Below are 17,163 nucleotides of genomic sequence, written 5' to 3' on the forward strand. Positions count from 1 at the left end.
ACGACCGGTTCACTCTTATTATTTTCATCTTTTTTTCCCCTTTTCAACGCTGAAAAGAAGAAATCTCTCGTGTCAACAGGCCATTGCATTTAGAATTTTGCTGTTGAAATCCGATTTTCTTCCTTTAAATCCAATTTCGGTTCATCCCATCAGCCCGCCGCTCCGCTCTGCCCGCCGAGGGAGGAGAGAGGAGCATGAAAGAGCTCGGCTCTAGACCGAATGTATCTCCCGGAACACGCTGATGAGTTTGATCCCCACGCCGCTCGCTTGTCTGCGTTCGCTCAACCCCCCCCCCCCCGCCTGTTCTGTGGAGACGTTACCTTTCCGTCCCCTCCATCCGTGGAACTCCCCCCCCCCCACCCCCCCGCAGCCGTAACAGCCCGGCGAGCGTGAGCTTGAATCGTAATATTTGAAACGGCGTGATAATGAATTCCGGGCCTCGTTCCTCCGTGCCCCAGCTCACATATACAAACCAGCCCTGAATATCAATTCACCTCCTCTGCCTCCGCTCTCTCCGGCTCCCTCGGGCTTCTTTTCCCTTTCATCACAGAAAGATAAAGGTCTGAAAATTACAATATGGTGACTGGAGTGACACAGTCAATATGGAGCATACTGATGGCCTGTTTTTTTTTTTTTGTATCCCCTCAGCTGATTAATGAATCATTTGTCCTTTTAAGCTCTTGCCTTTCCGTGCGCTACCAAAAAAAACATCCCAACCCATAATTCCCCAAATCACACGTTGCTCTCCTGGCTGACAATACAGATCTGCTTTGCTTCAAAGAAGTGAGAGGCGGACGCTCTCCGTCCTGACCTCACGTTGCAGAGGTGATCCTGAAACCAAACCACCGGAGGTCAAACAAACAAACCAGCTCCAGTTCAAACCTGTTCCGATGCATTCAAAGGCTCATGACTTAAAAACAGCTCTCTGTGGAAATGCGTCTGATAAAACCTGATTTGAAGAAACACCGTTCTGACAGGACAGCGAATGTAAAAATATACTTTGTGGAATATGCCTCATTTGTGTGTTTGTTTTTGTCACTTTTTTTTTCTTTCTCTTTTTGTATATAAAAAAAAAAAACGCCCTGAAGTGAACTCAAAGTGAAGCTGGCGGTTTTGCAATTTCTTCCCACGTGGGCGTAGGTGGACAGAGGTACGCGTGTGTTTCATGAAAAATAAATATGGGTTCATCAAAACCAGGTCCCCGAATACGACGCGCTCACCTTCAGTCGAACACACTGAAACGGCACAAAGTGAAAACAACGGCAGAGGTCACTCTCATCATCATCATCATCATCAACATCATCATCGGCTCCCCACTAACATCTCTAATCTCATTAATAATAATAATAATAATAATCATAACAACAACAAAAATTCCACTACAAATGACGTGATTCTTGATCCTCCTTCACAATTCCTTCCTCCATCACAGTCATTTCTCAAGATGTGGTATTTTTGTGATCTTAGCATTGAGATCCAGAGACAACAGTTACATTATTCTTTGAGGTAACAAGCTCTTGTAATCACGACTTCATTACCTCTTTCTCTTGATAGCGTATCGAGTTTTGCTGATGCTGCGACCGGCTTTTGTGAACACATGAACCGGTGTCCCAGAAGCCAACAACAGTCTTCATGTAACTTTTCCATATTTTGCAGACTGTGATCACTCTGCAGTTCTGGGGGGGGGGGGGGAGGGGACGCAATGCACTAAATGCGACACGCACACACAGTAAAACGTGCCAAACTGTGAACGAGGTGTGACCAAATTTGACCACGTTTCTGAAGATCTGTCACTCGTCAAGATCTCTTGAGACGATTCCACACAGATCGTCTCACTGCCCGTCATCGTCTTCCGGTCCACGGTTTGGGACTGACACAGACTTCAACAAAGGAGCAAAAAACAAAGACGGTTTACAATATGTTGTCCAAGGTGAGATTTTGGCACGAGTCCTCGTAGGTAAGGATCAGAGTTCGTCTGGGTTAGTCAGAGTAAAGGCTTGGTCAAGAGCAGCAGCAGACTGTGGGACCGAGGTTTCTATACAGTCCTGTAAAGAGTAGAGTCAGCTGGATCGGATCGAGGCCGTTCAGACCAGTTTAGGAGCTCAACACACTTGTTTCTATCCAGCCATTTTTAATCCCTTCATTATATTTTTTTAAACCTCCAAATCCAGAAGTGGAAGGGCTGCGTGGGTTATGAGTGATACTTGGTTCAGGAGAATCATACTGTTTAGAGAGGGGAAGAAACACAAGGACAACCTTGTGTAACGCGTGGACCTCGGATCCAGCTGAGAAAACGGTTTCGGTGAAACTTTGGTGGCTGGGGATGTTTTTTCTATTTATTACTGTAGTGGCACTTTCAAACCATATGCACATCCTGTAACTGCACAAAATTGGAATAACCCCCCCAAAAAAAGACAAAAGGAATACTTTCAACAGTGATCATGAGAAACAAGTGAGGTACGGTCACAGTAGCTGAGTTCGTAGATAACCCAGCGGAGGACGCTAATAAATACCACAAAGAAGAGAAACAGGAGGGATCGTTGTCTTCTTTTTTTTGTTGTGAAGATCCCATCATCCTGCGTCATGAAGCCGAGGCGCTAGTTCTCGGGTTTTTCTAGTTTTCTGTTTGAGGTTGAAGAGTCTAGAGGGGGTCTCAGCCCCTCCACCCTCATCCTGTTCTTTGAGTTGATGCTGTGCTGCTGTAGTGTTTGATTCCCTTCCATCCTTTTCCCGGTCCAAAACAGTAGACACTAGCCCGAGACCAGCAGAAACCAAACAAACTCAACCCAGCCCGGACATCTGATTCCTCTTCAAACCCGGATCGACCTCAGCGTACGCGGCGCGGGGGACGTCAAGGCTTGAAGAATGGTTCCGGACTGGACCGTGGCTGAGGGCCGGGCTGGGGACGGTATCATGGGTTAGAAGGCGGAGCCGGTGATGGCGTTGAGCTGCTTCATCAGCCCTTCTAGACTGGCCATCTGCTCCGACAGGTCGTCCTGCTCATAAACCTAAAGAGAAGAAAACAAGAGTAGAGCAGGTTATGCAACCGTGAGCGTTACAAAGAAAACCTCTTGAATATCAACGTGGTTTTTCAATAGCTATATTAAAATTTAAAATGGGTAAATGGACATGCAAGGTGCCACCTGCCCATTCATACTCAAACATTCACCAACTGCAGTTTGGGGTTAAGTGTCTTGCCCAAGGACACATCGACATGGACTAGCCTGGACCACTGAGTCAGAGTCGCCCCCTCCTTTGAAGCCTTTTCGATTTTGTTGCTTTAACCTCGTCTTGATTCATAATAACGATAGTTGTTAGATTAATCAAATAAAAAAAACAAAACTGACTGATTCGGTCAATCCTGATTCAGGCTCATCCTGGACTTTTCCTCTACATTTAGTCTGTGTTCAACCTAGACATATGGATGTCTGTTGACCTGTTGATCACTATACAAGTGCTAACTGTCATCCCTGTGACACTCACACTTTACTATGATGACGTAGTTAATGCCGTTGGTTGGAGGAACGCCATCGTCATCTAGTATATGGCCCTCTACAAGGAGTTATTCAGGAACAACTTATCATTCATTCATCAGGCCGTTCTCGGGTCATTTTTTTGTTTCTACTCTGTAATATAAAGTATGTTTCTATGTTTCTCCTTCATTCATTAAGTTTAAATACTGATCTCCAGAGGCACCTAATCCATCACAATGAGCGTCGTGTCTGTTTCTGCCAGAGTCTGACTTTTCAATCCGCACTTACAACTGAAGAAAACAAAAGGTGACTTTGTGTTGAGTGTGATGGATCATCTATCAGCAGTTGAACTGAACTGAGACCAGCGGCTGCCTGGAGGAAAAGATATCAAAATCACAAGTCGCAATGGATGATCGAGAATGCAAAGTTCACGGGAATGTTTCGTAAAAAAAATTGGGGATAATAGCATGATATTCACAAACTGTGTCCCATCATAGTTAGACAACAGCTTGCCTCCGAGTCGACCGCATCAAACGTTCCCAAGGACGGGACACACTGACAGCGTGAGCGTCTGTGCTTTGATCCCGCTCAGACTCTGTGATCGCTGCGTAATGGCGTGTTCGGTCCGGCTGTATAAACTGTCACCTCTGAGTGGGGCCGGCTTAAGTGCCTCCGTCTCTGTGTGTGTGACAGTCAAGTGCACAAACACACACACACACACACACACACACACACACACACACACACACACACACACACACACACACACACACACAAACTCACACTCTCTCAGTGTGTTCTATTGAGCGTGGCCTTCATGCAGAGTTTGTCTTTGCACAAATTCAATATTCTCCTCGGCACGCTGTGGAAAACCAATAAAGGCTGAGCTGAAATATTTGAATTGAAAGGTTTGTGACCAAAACCTTCTCCTGCACTGATCCTGCTTAAACATCACCGTAGAACTCCAGTGAAAATGTTGCTTATTGAAAGTTACTAAATGCAGGTACTATAAACATGCTAAAAGGAAAAACACAGATATTGTGTTTTATCCAGAACCTGTCCCCTAAAAATGACATTCCAATCCAACTGAACTGCATTGTTCCAGGGAAACACATGATGGATTATCACAAATAGGTTTAAAATGAGTCCAAGGAGGTCTGCATGGGGAGGAGGTCTGCATGGGAAGGAGGTCTGCATGGGGAGGAGGTCTGCGTGGGGAGGAGGTCTGTGTGGGAAGGAGGTCTGTGTGGGAAGGAGGTTTGCATGGGGAGGAGGTCTGCGTGGGGAGGAGGTCTGTGTGGGAAGGCGGTCTGCATGGGGAGGAGGTCTGCGTGGGGAGGAGGTCTGTGTGGGGAGGAGGTCTGCGTAGGGAGGAGGTCTGCGTGGGGAGGAGGTCTGCGTGGGGAGGAGGTCTGCGTGGGTAGGAGGTCTGTGTGGGGAGGAGGTCTGCGTAGGAAGGAGGTCTGCGTTGGGAGGAGGTCTGTGTTGGTGTATGGGTCAAAAAACAATGTGCTTTCTGTTGCGTTTCTGTTTTGTTTTGTTTCAATGTCGGAGTCATTTTTAGCCAAACCTTGATAGTTTCGTAGTAGAAGTAGTTTTGAAGCAATTTTGTGGTGTTTCAGCGTTAGCCGCGTGTTTAACACCGGTTCAAACTGCATCTGTAAACACGTAGAACATATTTTACCCTCGACATATAATACAGCGTGCAGTTTAGATGTATGGGTTTGGTTTAATCACCTCTGTGAAGAAGATCCTTACATTTTAGAACGACTAAAAAAGATCATTAAATTATCCAAAAAGATATATGTTTCTGTCACTGGACTTATTGATTGATTGACTAATTGATTCAGACCGTCTGAGTAAAATATATACAGTATATATATATATATATGTATATATATACAGTATATATATATATATGTATATATATATATATATATGTATATATATATATATATATATATATATATATATATATATATATATATATATATATATATATATATCGAAGGATCTTTGGGTTTTTCGCTGTTGAACCAAACGGGACATTTGCAGCCATTTTAAACCTTACTTAAAAGTTTAGATGAAATATTGTATTTTGTAAAAACTGTTTTTGAAAAGTTGTTTGTGTTGCATTTATGGTCATATACATTTACATACATGGAGTTATATGACTAACTGACAGATTGTATATAACTTTAACAAAGTTAAGCTAAACTAAGCTGTTTATTGGAGAAGCTGTGCATAACCATGATCATAACATTATGAATAATCTTTGTGTGTGGCCTATAAAGCAAAACGGTGAAAACAGTTGAACAGTTATTGTCAACATTTTACTTTTGAAAAGTCTAACTGTTCAGCCTCCTACGGCATACTTTTATTTTGAAATTACGCCTATGTGCTGGATGTCTCCCGGTCTGTCTGGTCAGGTTAAAAGCTTTAGCGGGGCCAGAGTCATGTTGGATCAGCTTTCGACCGGGTTCTGCCTCAGGGCAACTGAACCTCTGGTCATTTATCGATTTTTAGATTCGCCCCCATTTAGAACATCAGCGGGGCCCAATCAGGTCGCAGTAACGGTTAACACACTTCCTGAATCCACCAGCAGCAGCGAGTTTACCAGTTAACATCTAACAGAGGTGATCGTTTCACAGTCCAAACATATTGAATGGTAATCCACTGAAAGCTTGCGCTCTCTCACTCTCTTTTTTTTAAATATTCTTTGGAACTTCAAAAATCAGTTTGTATTCAAATTGTATACAATCTTGAATTTGTACGAACAGTGTCTTTGTAAGAACACTTTATCACACCAACAGTCCCCGTAAAGACGCTGGATGTGCTTCAGAACCAAAATAGTTCACATCCAACCAGAGGTGCAAGACTTTACTCTATAGTTGCTCATCAGTACAATATTCAAATTTCCCCAAATTTGGTGGGCGGGTCCAGTATGGTCTTCAGTGCTGACATACCAAACTTGGTGAATATCCAATGATATTTAACTTCGTGACGCTCTTCTCTTCTATTGTTTTCCTTTATTGTCTATTGTACTTTTTGTCCTCTTTGACTGGGTCATTTAATCTACAGTAGTGGAGTTTAACTGGTGTATCTGTCTTTAAACACAATTCACAATGTTGCTTAATAAAGATTTTAGTTCTTATTAACATGGAAGTAATGTATTGTATAAAGTCTTTGAACGCGTCTTGTCCACAGTGCGGCTTTTCAACAGTTGACATAACTCTGTGACTGTAGATTCCCATTATACCAGGTGAAAGGACTGACAGCACCTGCACGGCTGTCCTTTATCTGTGTAATACACAGCCAGTGTGACCGCTTGACCTCCTTCTTTCACTCTGAATGAGGCCATAAAACCTCATCTAGAAGCCCCGCGCCGCCAGGTATTTTCCATCTTCCCCCGGACAAAAAGGCTTCTGCAAAAATCATAACTGCGTGTAAAAATCCAGCGACCTCCAGATCTCATTTGTTGACCCGCTACAGCAGAGTTTATCTGAGGTGGTAAATGCTTCATCAGTGGGATAAAAAAAACACCCGTCGATGATCCGTGTTTCTCTCCGATATCCTGTTATCTCTGTCGGCCTGCTGACCTGGATTCACACTCCGCTATAATCCGTCGGAGATCCATCCCGACACAGCAGAGCCAGAAGAAGAGCGCGTTCAAACTGCGACACGGATAAACCACAGAAACTGTGTTGACGTGTCTCGAGGTTCTCTGTGCACGCACTTCAAATACTTCCTTGATATGAAGCACCACTGGAGCGCTCAACGTGATGAACTGAGAGTTTGCTTGACATGGTCTTATTTTGATGTATACAGGGATGGATCACCATGCAGAATATCTCGCTACCGGGATGACTTGCATTACGGTGCAACACGCAGTAAAATTAAATATTGGGCGAAGGTTAATTATGATGGTGTCACGATGTGTTCGAATGCGAGCTTCTAAAATGAAGTTTTGGCGAGAAGCTTGAATAGATAATTGGTTGAATATAAATTTGATATTACAAATTAAATTATGACCTGTTCAATATCATAACACTAGATCTAAGCAGCTTGTATTACATAATTAAAAATACTAATAGATTTATTTTGTTAATAATAATAATAGGAATTCATTGTCTATAGATGACAATAACAAAGTAAAATGCTAATATTTAGAATTTGTGAGATTTTATACTGACTTTGGTTGAAATAATTTTTTCTCTAGTTGTAATCTAAATATAGCGTACACTTAAAATTATATTTATTTGGTCTCTAAAAGCTTCTGTCCCTCTCCACAGCAATACATTGCTTTGATCCCGTGCTGGTACTCCGGTCTAACACAGCGACTATGGAGAAGTACTCATAAACCACACTCCCACAAATACAAACTTCTGTCACAGAAATAATAAAACAGATGAAGGACAGAGCGTAAAGTGGTGTTTTCTAGCTGGACTTTGGCTCGGATGTCTTCCAGTGTTAAAATATGATACATATGTGATAGAGCAGAGGTCCCCTAGGGGGTCTGCGGACGTACTGCAGAGGGTCCGAGAAATTTTTGGTTGATTAGACAATTTAAAAACAAAACAAAAAAAACATGAATCTGTCCATTATTTTAATAGTTCAGTATTGTATGCAAGATAACAGGTATGTTTATGCATGGCAGTGGCACTAATAGGCCATCACTCATTTTCATTTCCACATTTATGTTTAAAATAAAAACGTCAGTTTGAATAGCTTGTATGCATGATTATCATACAAGGTGTGTTTCTAAATGGCAGTGTCACGGCCACCCTACTCACTGTACCTTTAAAATAAAAACATGAAGATATGAATAGCTTAGTATTGAATGCACAATAACAAGGTATGTGTATACATGGCACTAGGCCCAGTTTAATATAAAACATAATTTTATACAATATGTATAGTAGGGGGTTCCTGCTCCATCTCTCTATCAGTTTGGGGGTCCTTGGCCTGAACAACGTTGAAGACCCCTGTGATAGAGTACTGTGGGTTTGGATTCATGGTGTATCTAAAATCACCTCTCCTAATGTACTCCTTGAATATGTGTCCCTGATGTAAGAACATCATAAAAGCACCATTGTGTTGTACTTACATCACTCACACTGTGACACAATTATTAAGTAGCTGCGTGTGTGTGTGTGTGTGTGTGTGTGTGTGTGATATGCCACAGGGCTGATGGGAAAAGACTAGATCAATTACAGAGATAGAACAGCAGATGAAGAGAAAGACCTGTTGACCTTTACCCCCCCATCTCTCCATCTCATTTGCTCCTCTCCTCCTTATCAGTTTCGTTGCTCCTCTCACCGACTCTCCTCTCTCTCCCCCTCCTTTCTTTCCTCTCACCCCCCCACCCTCCGTTCATTACCCCCTTCTTTGCTGAAGCGTCCCTCTCATCCTGTTCTCCTCCCTTCCACCTCCTCCTCTTCTCATTTATTTCCTGCTCTTTCCCTCCATCCTTCTTCCCCCGAAAGCATCCCTCTCTTCCTGTTGCTACGGCAACACCTCCTGCTCCTCTACCTTGTACACCTCTCCTCTCCTTGTTTTGCCTCCATTCCTCTCCTTATTTCTTCTTTCTCTCCTCCTCCTCCTGTTTTGTCTTCTCCTCCCTCCTTTCTGCTCTTCCACACTTGATTCTGTGTCTTCTCCTTCCCCCAATCCCTCCCCTCTCTCTCTCTTCTTTTCATTTCCTCCTCTGTCCTCTCCTCTCTTCCCGTTGCCGTGGCGACGCCTCGTCCCGTCCTATTGTCATTGAGTCCCGTATGAATATTTAACAAGTCCCAACGTCCGGCGTCCCTCCACATCATGTTCTGTCGTTTATCTTGCTGCTTGTCATCCTCTGGCACCCCCTCCTTTCTCTCCTCCCCTTCTTCACCCTTTCCTCCTATGTTTCCTTTCCTCCTGCCTCGTATCTGTCTCCTCTCATAACCCTCCTTCTTGTCCCTCCATTTCTCCTCTTCCTCTTCGTCCTGCATGCTTTTCCTCTGCCCTATATCCTTCCTCCTCTTCTACCTCCCTTCCCCTCCTTCTTATCTTCCTCCTTTCTTCTACACCCATCTTCTCATCCTTTCTCTCTCCTTCTTCTCCTTCATTGTCCTTTATGGCTCTTCTCCTCTCTTCTTTCTTCCTCCATCTCTTATTCCTCTCCTCAGTCTCAGTCACTAATGAACTCTGTTTTATTCTACAGCTGAAAGGCCACCAGCACATTGAAGGGAAGGAAACAGGTGTAGTTACAAAGCTGAGCAGGTGTGTGTGTGTGTGTGTGTGTGTGTGTGTGTGTAACTTCCTTCCTCCTTCCTCTCTCTCTTCTTCAGTCTGTTCAATCCTCCATCTGCTTTTCTCTCCTTTTTGTCTTTCTATTCTTTTCTATTCCAGCCGTGTCCTTAGATGCTGATAAAGTGGGAGGGTCGATATTCTGAAGACATTGGTACAGAAATACCAAAGAAATGTTTGATGTCTCGATGACCTACGCCCTCTTTACACCTTTATAATAATTAATAAAATGTGTTTTAGGGGATTGGATCGCAGTCGGACAGTGCTTGTATTGCTGCTTAAGAAAGGTTGTTTGTATACATAAAAGAATAATAAACCAATATCGATTGTCTTTTTTTCTCACCAAAGAATTAAAAAGAACCGATAAGAAAATCGATAAGGAACCGAACCGATAAGAGAATCGATAAGGAACCGAACCGATAAGAGTATCGATAAAAGTACTAGTATCGCTAAAATCATAACGATACCCATCCCTAGTGAGCACAATGAACACAAGTTTAAATACAATCACGTTTCTAATCGACATTCAGAAACGATGTGAGCTGTAGTGGTGTCACGGGTCGACACACAGCGTTACGTGAGCTAACTAGGAAACAGCACAGGTTCAGGCGGGAAGGTCAGAAATAGACAGATGCAGAATTCCGAGGAAGTTATTAATAAGTCACAGAAACATTTACTGCAATAGTTCACCTTTGTCTCTCTCTCTCTGTCTCTCACAGCCAGCACCACGGCCCTCAGTCCTTGTCTCTGTCCACCCATGTCCACATATGTGCAACTATAACATACAGTGCTGTGAAAAAGTATTTGCCCCCTTTCTGGTTTCTTATTTTTCTGCATATTTGTCACACTAATATGTTTCAGATCATCAAACAAATTTTAATATTAGACAAAGATAACCCGAGTAAATACAAAATGGAGTTTTTAAATGATGATTTCATTTATTAAGGGAGAAAAGCTAATTAATATCAGGTGTAAATGTAATCAGATTACATGATATCTTTGATGGGATTTTGATGCCAGGTGTAAAGGGGTCATTATTTGTTCAGTAGAGAACACTTATTCAACTGAACATTGTCCCATTTTGACCATATCTTCATCATCTTTCTGGGATGGTATAAGCATCCAGAATTCCACATGAAAGAGAAAATACAACAAAAGATAAATGTAATCGGGAACGCTAGGATTTATCTAGCGACCCTTTTTGGGGGCGTCTACCACAGGTTGGGAACCAAAAGTTTGGACGGTCTGCTACTACATTTACTGTAGGAGGGAAGTGTTACTTTTTACTTTTTTGTATCTGTTTAAATGTAATTAAAGTACATTTCCTGTTGTGTTGATACATTTCTATTTATTCTATTTATGTACTGTTTCCATCACCACAACAAAGTCATGTCACACTGCCCCTTGGCTGCTCTCACCGTTTTAACACAAATGCTTTCATTTACTAATTAGTTCCAATTTCTACTTTGCTCTTTTATCGCTGTTAAGCTACCGTCATTGAACTCAGCCCAGGTGTTTCACATAGAAACCCTTATCCTCTACAAACTAAGACAGAATCCGGCAGTAACCATGGTTGACACAGACACTCTGTGGTGCATAAGAACTAAATCAACAGTACATTTCCTGCAACATCCCCTCCGCGCAGACTTACGTTGGCGGCCGAATCCTCTGCAGGTTTGGTTCCTCCCTCCTCCGGTAAGTCCGGCGCCGTGGGGACTGAGACGGGCAGCAGAGGGGAGCGAGCCTTACCGGCCTGGCCCAGAGAGGCCGTCTTCACCTGGGGCTTCGGGAGGCTTGCAGCTGGGTAAGAAAAGAAAGAAAGAGTTATTGTTAGTAACATCATGCAGGCAGCTTAGACCAGAACGTAGTCTGGTACTCATCATTTGATACCTTGCTTTGTTTTTTGACATTTGGTGTTTTCTGAGCAAAAACAAATGGAACTGAGTTGAGAGTTGAAAAACAAGTCAGTTCAGAATAACTTCAGGTAGCCGAGACAGAACTGTGAGAGTAACACCCCCGCACAGGTGTCATAAAAGGCGGTTATTAGCTACAGAGACCAGGTACCAGGCTTTGTTTATTTCTGCTTTAAAGTTGGGCATTTTAACACTGTGGTCTATGGAGATTAGCTTTCTTTTGAAGTCAGCACCAAGAGGCCATTTGAAGAAATGCATACTCAGCGCATCTCGTACTCAAGCTAAAGGGTGCCTCTCTGCCTCGGTGTTAGATGCTGAGAGCCGCTGACCAAGCTGTGGTATTTGACGAGTCGGGAGTGAGAACAGTTTGATCTGATAACACATATTGATTCAATCTAAATGACAAGTTCACATGCAACTAAGTGGACCATTGACCGGTGAATAGACCTGAGGCCCGGGCCAGCTGCCCACCCATCGTTTTCCAATTCACATTGTTCATTGAGCATCCGTTCGTCTACGTTGTCATCTAGTAATTTCATGTTTCAATGTTCAAGGAGAAAAGTCTATTTACACATAACATGAATATACAATAGAATGAGATGGTCTGTCAATTACAGTTAATTAACAACTACTATTTACAAAAACATGAAAAAAGAAGAATCCAGCCACACGCATTAAAACAATGAGGAATACGATTACCTGCCACTCCATATCGTGTTCAATCATGCTTCATTTATACATTTTCTAGAACTCAAAAACATTTATACGACCCAGCTAATCAAATTGTAGAGAATTTCACAGTTTGACGCCGACCATTGAGATACACATCTGCTTTAAAGTAGTCCATGCAGACCAATGCTTACAATGAAATGTCCTCCTTTCACTAAATAACAAATACCAGATAAGTAAACCAAGAAGGGAACAAACTGACCAGACACACAAGAGAACAAACAAACAAATTAATGAGAAAATAGATCAATAAATACATTCAACTGCCTTGTCTCCACAGCATTCGGAAGTCAAATTTAAGGATGCTTCTTTACAAGGTGAGACTGAAAGGGAAAGAGAAACAACATGGGACAGGAAGAACAGGAGACAGAAGAGGGATGTCTAGTTTCTTTCCCCTCTTCTCCGATTCCCTGAACACCCTCCTGATGTCTGAACACATCCTCAGGCTTCTGCTACCCACAATCCACTTCCTTCTTTTCCTGCACTGCACTCCTTCACTTCCTGATCAATAAACATCCATTCTGCCTCCCTGCTAAAAGAAACACCTGGAACAGCCTCGACAGCGCCGGATCACTCCAGAGAACACGAAAAACGGTCGGATTAAAATGGACTTTAACGTCACAGAAAAGACAACTTTGAATCCATTATAAACACAGAATACACATCTTACAAGTCCTGAACCCAAAAAGTGATTTCTGATCCATCGCCTCTATGGTTGAGGTTTGGTGAAGTTGAGGAACATAAACTACTTTGTTAAAGTTTAAAGACAGATGGTGGTCATGTCACAGTAATACATTCAACGTTTTAATCGATAATCTATAAAATCAGTATATCAGAAATAGTGTTAATGTAGTACGATTGAACATATGAACTGATTCAATGTATAACTTGGAAACATTTAAAGTTTTAAAAAATGCACTCTGGAAACCCCATTAGGAAAGTGAAACTTGAGTGGGACCATGAAAATATTACACCATTATTTCCAGGGCAACAAAGTAGGAGTTTAAAAATAAAGGAAGGAGGAACTAGACAAAGTGTTCAGAGCAGGGTGATCAGTTGGGCTCCAGGCTCTGCTCGGGTTTGCTTCTTGCTCAAAGAATAAACTCTGTTGCATCAAACTCTGCCGCTTCCCTGATTTCTTGCTGCTCCAATAGCAGCAAAATAAGAGAATAGACTAAGTGTTGGAGCAGTAGTCAGGACTTCATCGACTGGCCCAGCCTGAGCTCCTGTTTTCATAAACTCATGGGGAAAAGAATCCGATGTTGGCTGGAGGAAGTAAAACGGGAAACAAACGGTGGTCTCAGGTGTCAAAATAAGAAACTTTTTTCACCCATCCAGTAAAACAAGAGACACAGGAGTGGAAGGGACATCTAAACAAAAAGAGCCCAACCATTGTCTTGTACGTTTGTGTCCGTTGGCTTACACATGGTCAAAATGATCCAATCATTGACCAATACCTGCAAAACTGTCCCAAACTACATTTTAAAAACTGTCTGAATAATTTTGGCTTTATCGATCAGATAGTCTAAGGAAGTTGTGCAACACACACAATAGGAGGCTCACAACTGTATTGAGAGATATTCAAAGGTCCATTCTCAAAAACCTCAATAGAAGCTTTGAATGTAGAAGGAAGACATTGGGAATGGCCCTCGTGGTTCAGTCCGATCCACTCCAGTCAAAATGTCTGACAAGGAGAAAGTCTAACGCAGCCACCGGTCTGACGTGCTCATTGATGGGTGGTCGCCTGGTTGGAGAAACAATTGAGCAATCAGGGCTTGGTTGGTGGGATTAAGACTTTTGATGTTATCTTCCTATGCCAGAGCCAGAAAGATGGCGAAATGCTACACAATGATTCAAACGCAGCTGTACGGGTAAGTCAACTTACAGACAAGAAAACTCTTGTTTTTTAATTAAATTAAACCACTACCACATCTGGGTTGAGTGAAAATGATGCTGGCGAGACAGATACGTTCCCTCACTGCTGATTAGTTAGGACAAAACAAAATAACGTCCCGTCCCAAACAGAAAACAGTGAGCATTATGTTGGAAAGTTCCAGGTCCCTAAAACAGTTTCTGAGATCCTGGTAAAAGTTCCTGCAGTTGAAAAGGACCGACTGACTTCCACGTGGTTACAAATTTGCATTGCACAAGGTTGTGTGTCTAAACTTCGGTCCACTGGAAAATCTGTCCTTTGAGGAGCGTCTTCACTTAAGAACGAGGATGGAGTGATGTCACTGATTTTACCCACAAACACTGTGCAGAAACAGTCTGCTTGCACAACCTCCTGCTGAGAGCAAAGATGTATTTCAAACTGTTGAATCATATCCTGCTTTTATGCAAACAGCATGACAACATTGAAGTAAAAAAAGAGAACAGTGTGACAAGCGCTAAGTATTTTTATTCCAGCAATTCTTCCCTTATGGAGAAAAAGTCCTCATCCGCTGTGATTCACCTGTACACTGACATAATCATGTGACGATGTTGATGTTGATGTTCAATCAAACTGTACAGATGTAACTTACACCTTGTGTTGATCTGATCAGAAAGTCAACCAGACCACCTTCAGATCTTTGCATCCTTTTCCACACGAGTAGTAAGAAACACCATTTACATTTTTTGTCGAGGCGGCAACCTCCGGTTTTGAAAAGTGAAGCCATTGTGGAAGTGCTTTAAACTTGCATTCTCTCTAGTGTCCATCAGAGGGCGATTCCTCTGGTTGTATAGCAGTCTATGAGAAAATGACTCTACTTCTCTCTTGATTTATTCCCTCAGTAAACATTGTAAACATGAGTTTATGGTCTCAATCTCTAGTTTCAAGTCTTCTTCAATACAGCATGATGTTCATTTAGTACATTATGGTCCATTTAGAGTCAAGCAGACCATAAAGCAGAGTATGCTTTAGGGCGGGGCTACATTGTGATTGACAGCTTGTAACCAGAGCAGTATACAGCATGCCTACGTCACTCCTCTGCAGTCCAAATATGGTCACTTCACTGTGGTTGTAAAAATTCAAGATGGCGACCGCCAAAATGCGGAACTCAAGGCATCAGAACCATAGTCCACAAACCAATGGGTGAGGTCACGACGATTAGGTTCACTTCTTACAGTCTATGCGTATAGCTCCGGTTTTCATCCATCCAAACTTTACTGTCGTGTGGAGCATCGTGACCGTACAGAACCGTCTCTGTGTCGTTCAGTTGGCCTGTTTTACTCACAGTCGTACTGACCTCGTGTGACTCGGAATGTCTGTAAATGCAGTGTAGAGATCCCTGCCAGCTTCATTTTAAAAATGAAGCAGAACCAAATGTGTTTTTATGATTTCTCAGCACGCTGCTGTCAGACTGAATCCAGACCAGAAAAAAGACATTTTGTGGAAAAAAACAACAATGAGCTGCAGCAGTACAGAGACGAAGCAAAGGTTACACATCCACAGTGGAGAAAGCCATAAAAGAGAGTTTCACGGTGCCTGACGCGCCCTCGGGGGGGGGGGGGGGGGGGGGGGGGGGCTCGTCTGCTCAGAGAGGTGGATATATTTACCAGACAAGCAGGAGTGGAGGTGTGAAACGCCCGCCGGGGGTCACATCAGTGGTGTCTGTCTCTGTTCCTGGGTCGAAGGCAAAGATGGAAAGATTTGCAGCGATAGGAGGTGAGGATGGAAGGGAAGGGGCTTATCGATCGGTTTGAAGTAAATACAGTTTAAGATGAGAAGCGTCTTTGAGGAGACATCGTGTCTCTGGAGGGAGAGAGAGAGCAGACATCTCCTCCGCTCCACACAGGAGTTTGGTGTTTCATTGTCTGCCTGTTTTTATCTTCTTTTTTATTTTCTCCTCATGTCTGTTTGATGTCTACCCGTCTGTGCACCTGGCTCCCTCAACGGTCAGGAAGACAGGTAAACTTTTGGAAAGTAGCTCTCAGTATTTCCCAAATAGTGTCTTCATCTAATAATTTGTTCAAAATCTGTGAGAAATACAAATTGTCACAGATGGAAAGTACTTCCCAACCAATCAACATGCTACATCCACATTCATTCGAAAAGTATGGATGCACATTTGCGCCAGGGAAAAATGGGTGAAAAGTTTGGGAAGAAAAAAAATAAATACACTCACTCTTATTTCAAATGTAGATACAAATCACATTTTTGACTTTCAAAGTCAATATAATAAATAAATCCAAAATGTTGCCCCCTTAAATTAAAAATATCAAAAATGAATTTTAAAATGACGAGAAGTTAAGTCATAATGTAAATTCTATTTCCAGGAATTGTATTGTAGGTGAAAACATGTATTTACTAATCTCATAATCTCTCCTAATTCTAATTAATTGAGAAACTCAAAATCTTAATTTAGTAAATCAAATTTTTTTATACATAGTTTGGATTTTAAAAGTATAAATTTTGTCTGCCTCACAATTTTTGCGGTGATATTGCATAATTCTGATTTATAGCTCTTAAACTTTGAGATAGAATGATTGACTGATAATTTTGACTTCTCCAAATATCTGATTCGGTATCTCATAATCCTAACATCGTGTATATTTCAATTCCCACCTCACAATTTTGGTAATATTTGTCAGTGTCATTCCTTTTATCCTTAGACATGAGCTACACTGAAACACATCTGCAAACCGTAGCTGTATTACAGTTTCAGTGCACATTCTGACCACTTCACCATCTTTTAAACATTTTAAAGATTCTGTCAGAAGCCCCCCCCCCCCTCCAGCTCCATCTTTACGCCACGCCTGAAGGTTCAAAGTCTTTTGAAAAA

The 17,163-nt window shown here is 42.3% G+C and overlaps 1 protein-coding gene across 1 annotated transcript in view; it reads right to left on the reverse strand.

Annotated features, from left to right (window-relative positions):
* Positions 1-409: 409 nt before the first annotated feature.
* The window catches only part of dcc (DCC netrin 1 receptor), a 168,321-nt gene continuing 151,567 nt past the window's right edge, over positions 410-17,163 (reverse strand). Inside the window, exons 28-29 of the mRNA XM_068705640.1 lie at positions 11,410-11,558; positions 410-3,008 (exon numbers count right to left, since the gene is read on the reverse strand). Coding sequence (XP_068561741.1) covers positions 2,919-3,008; positions 11,410-11,558 — 239 coding nt within the window. The 3' untranslated portion in view covers positions 410-2,918. The remainder of the gene's footprint in view (positions 3,009-11,409; positions 11,559-17,163) is intronic.

Source organism: Cebidichthys violaceus, unplaced genomic scaffold, assembly GCF_023349555.1.
Source record: "Cebidichthys violaceus isolate CVI_PGR_0920_01 unplaced genomic scaffold, fCebVio1.0.p SCAF_12, whole genome shotgun sequence".
Taxonomy (NCBI): Eukaryota; Metazoa; Chordata; class Actinopteri; order Perciformes; family Stichaeidae; genus Cebidichthys; species Cebidichthys violaceus.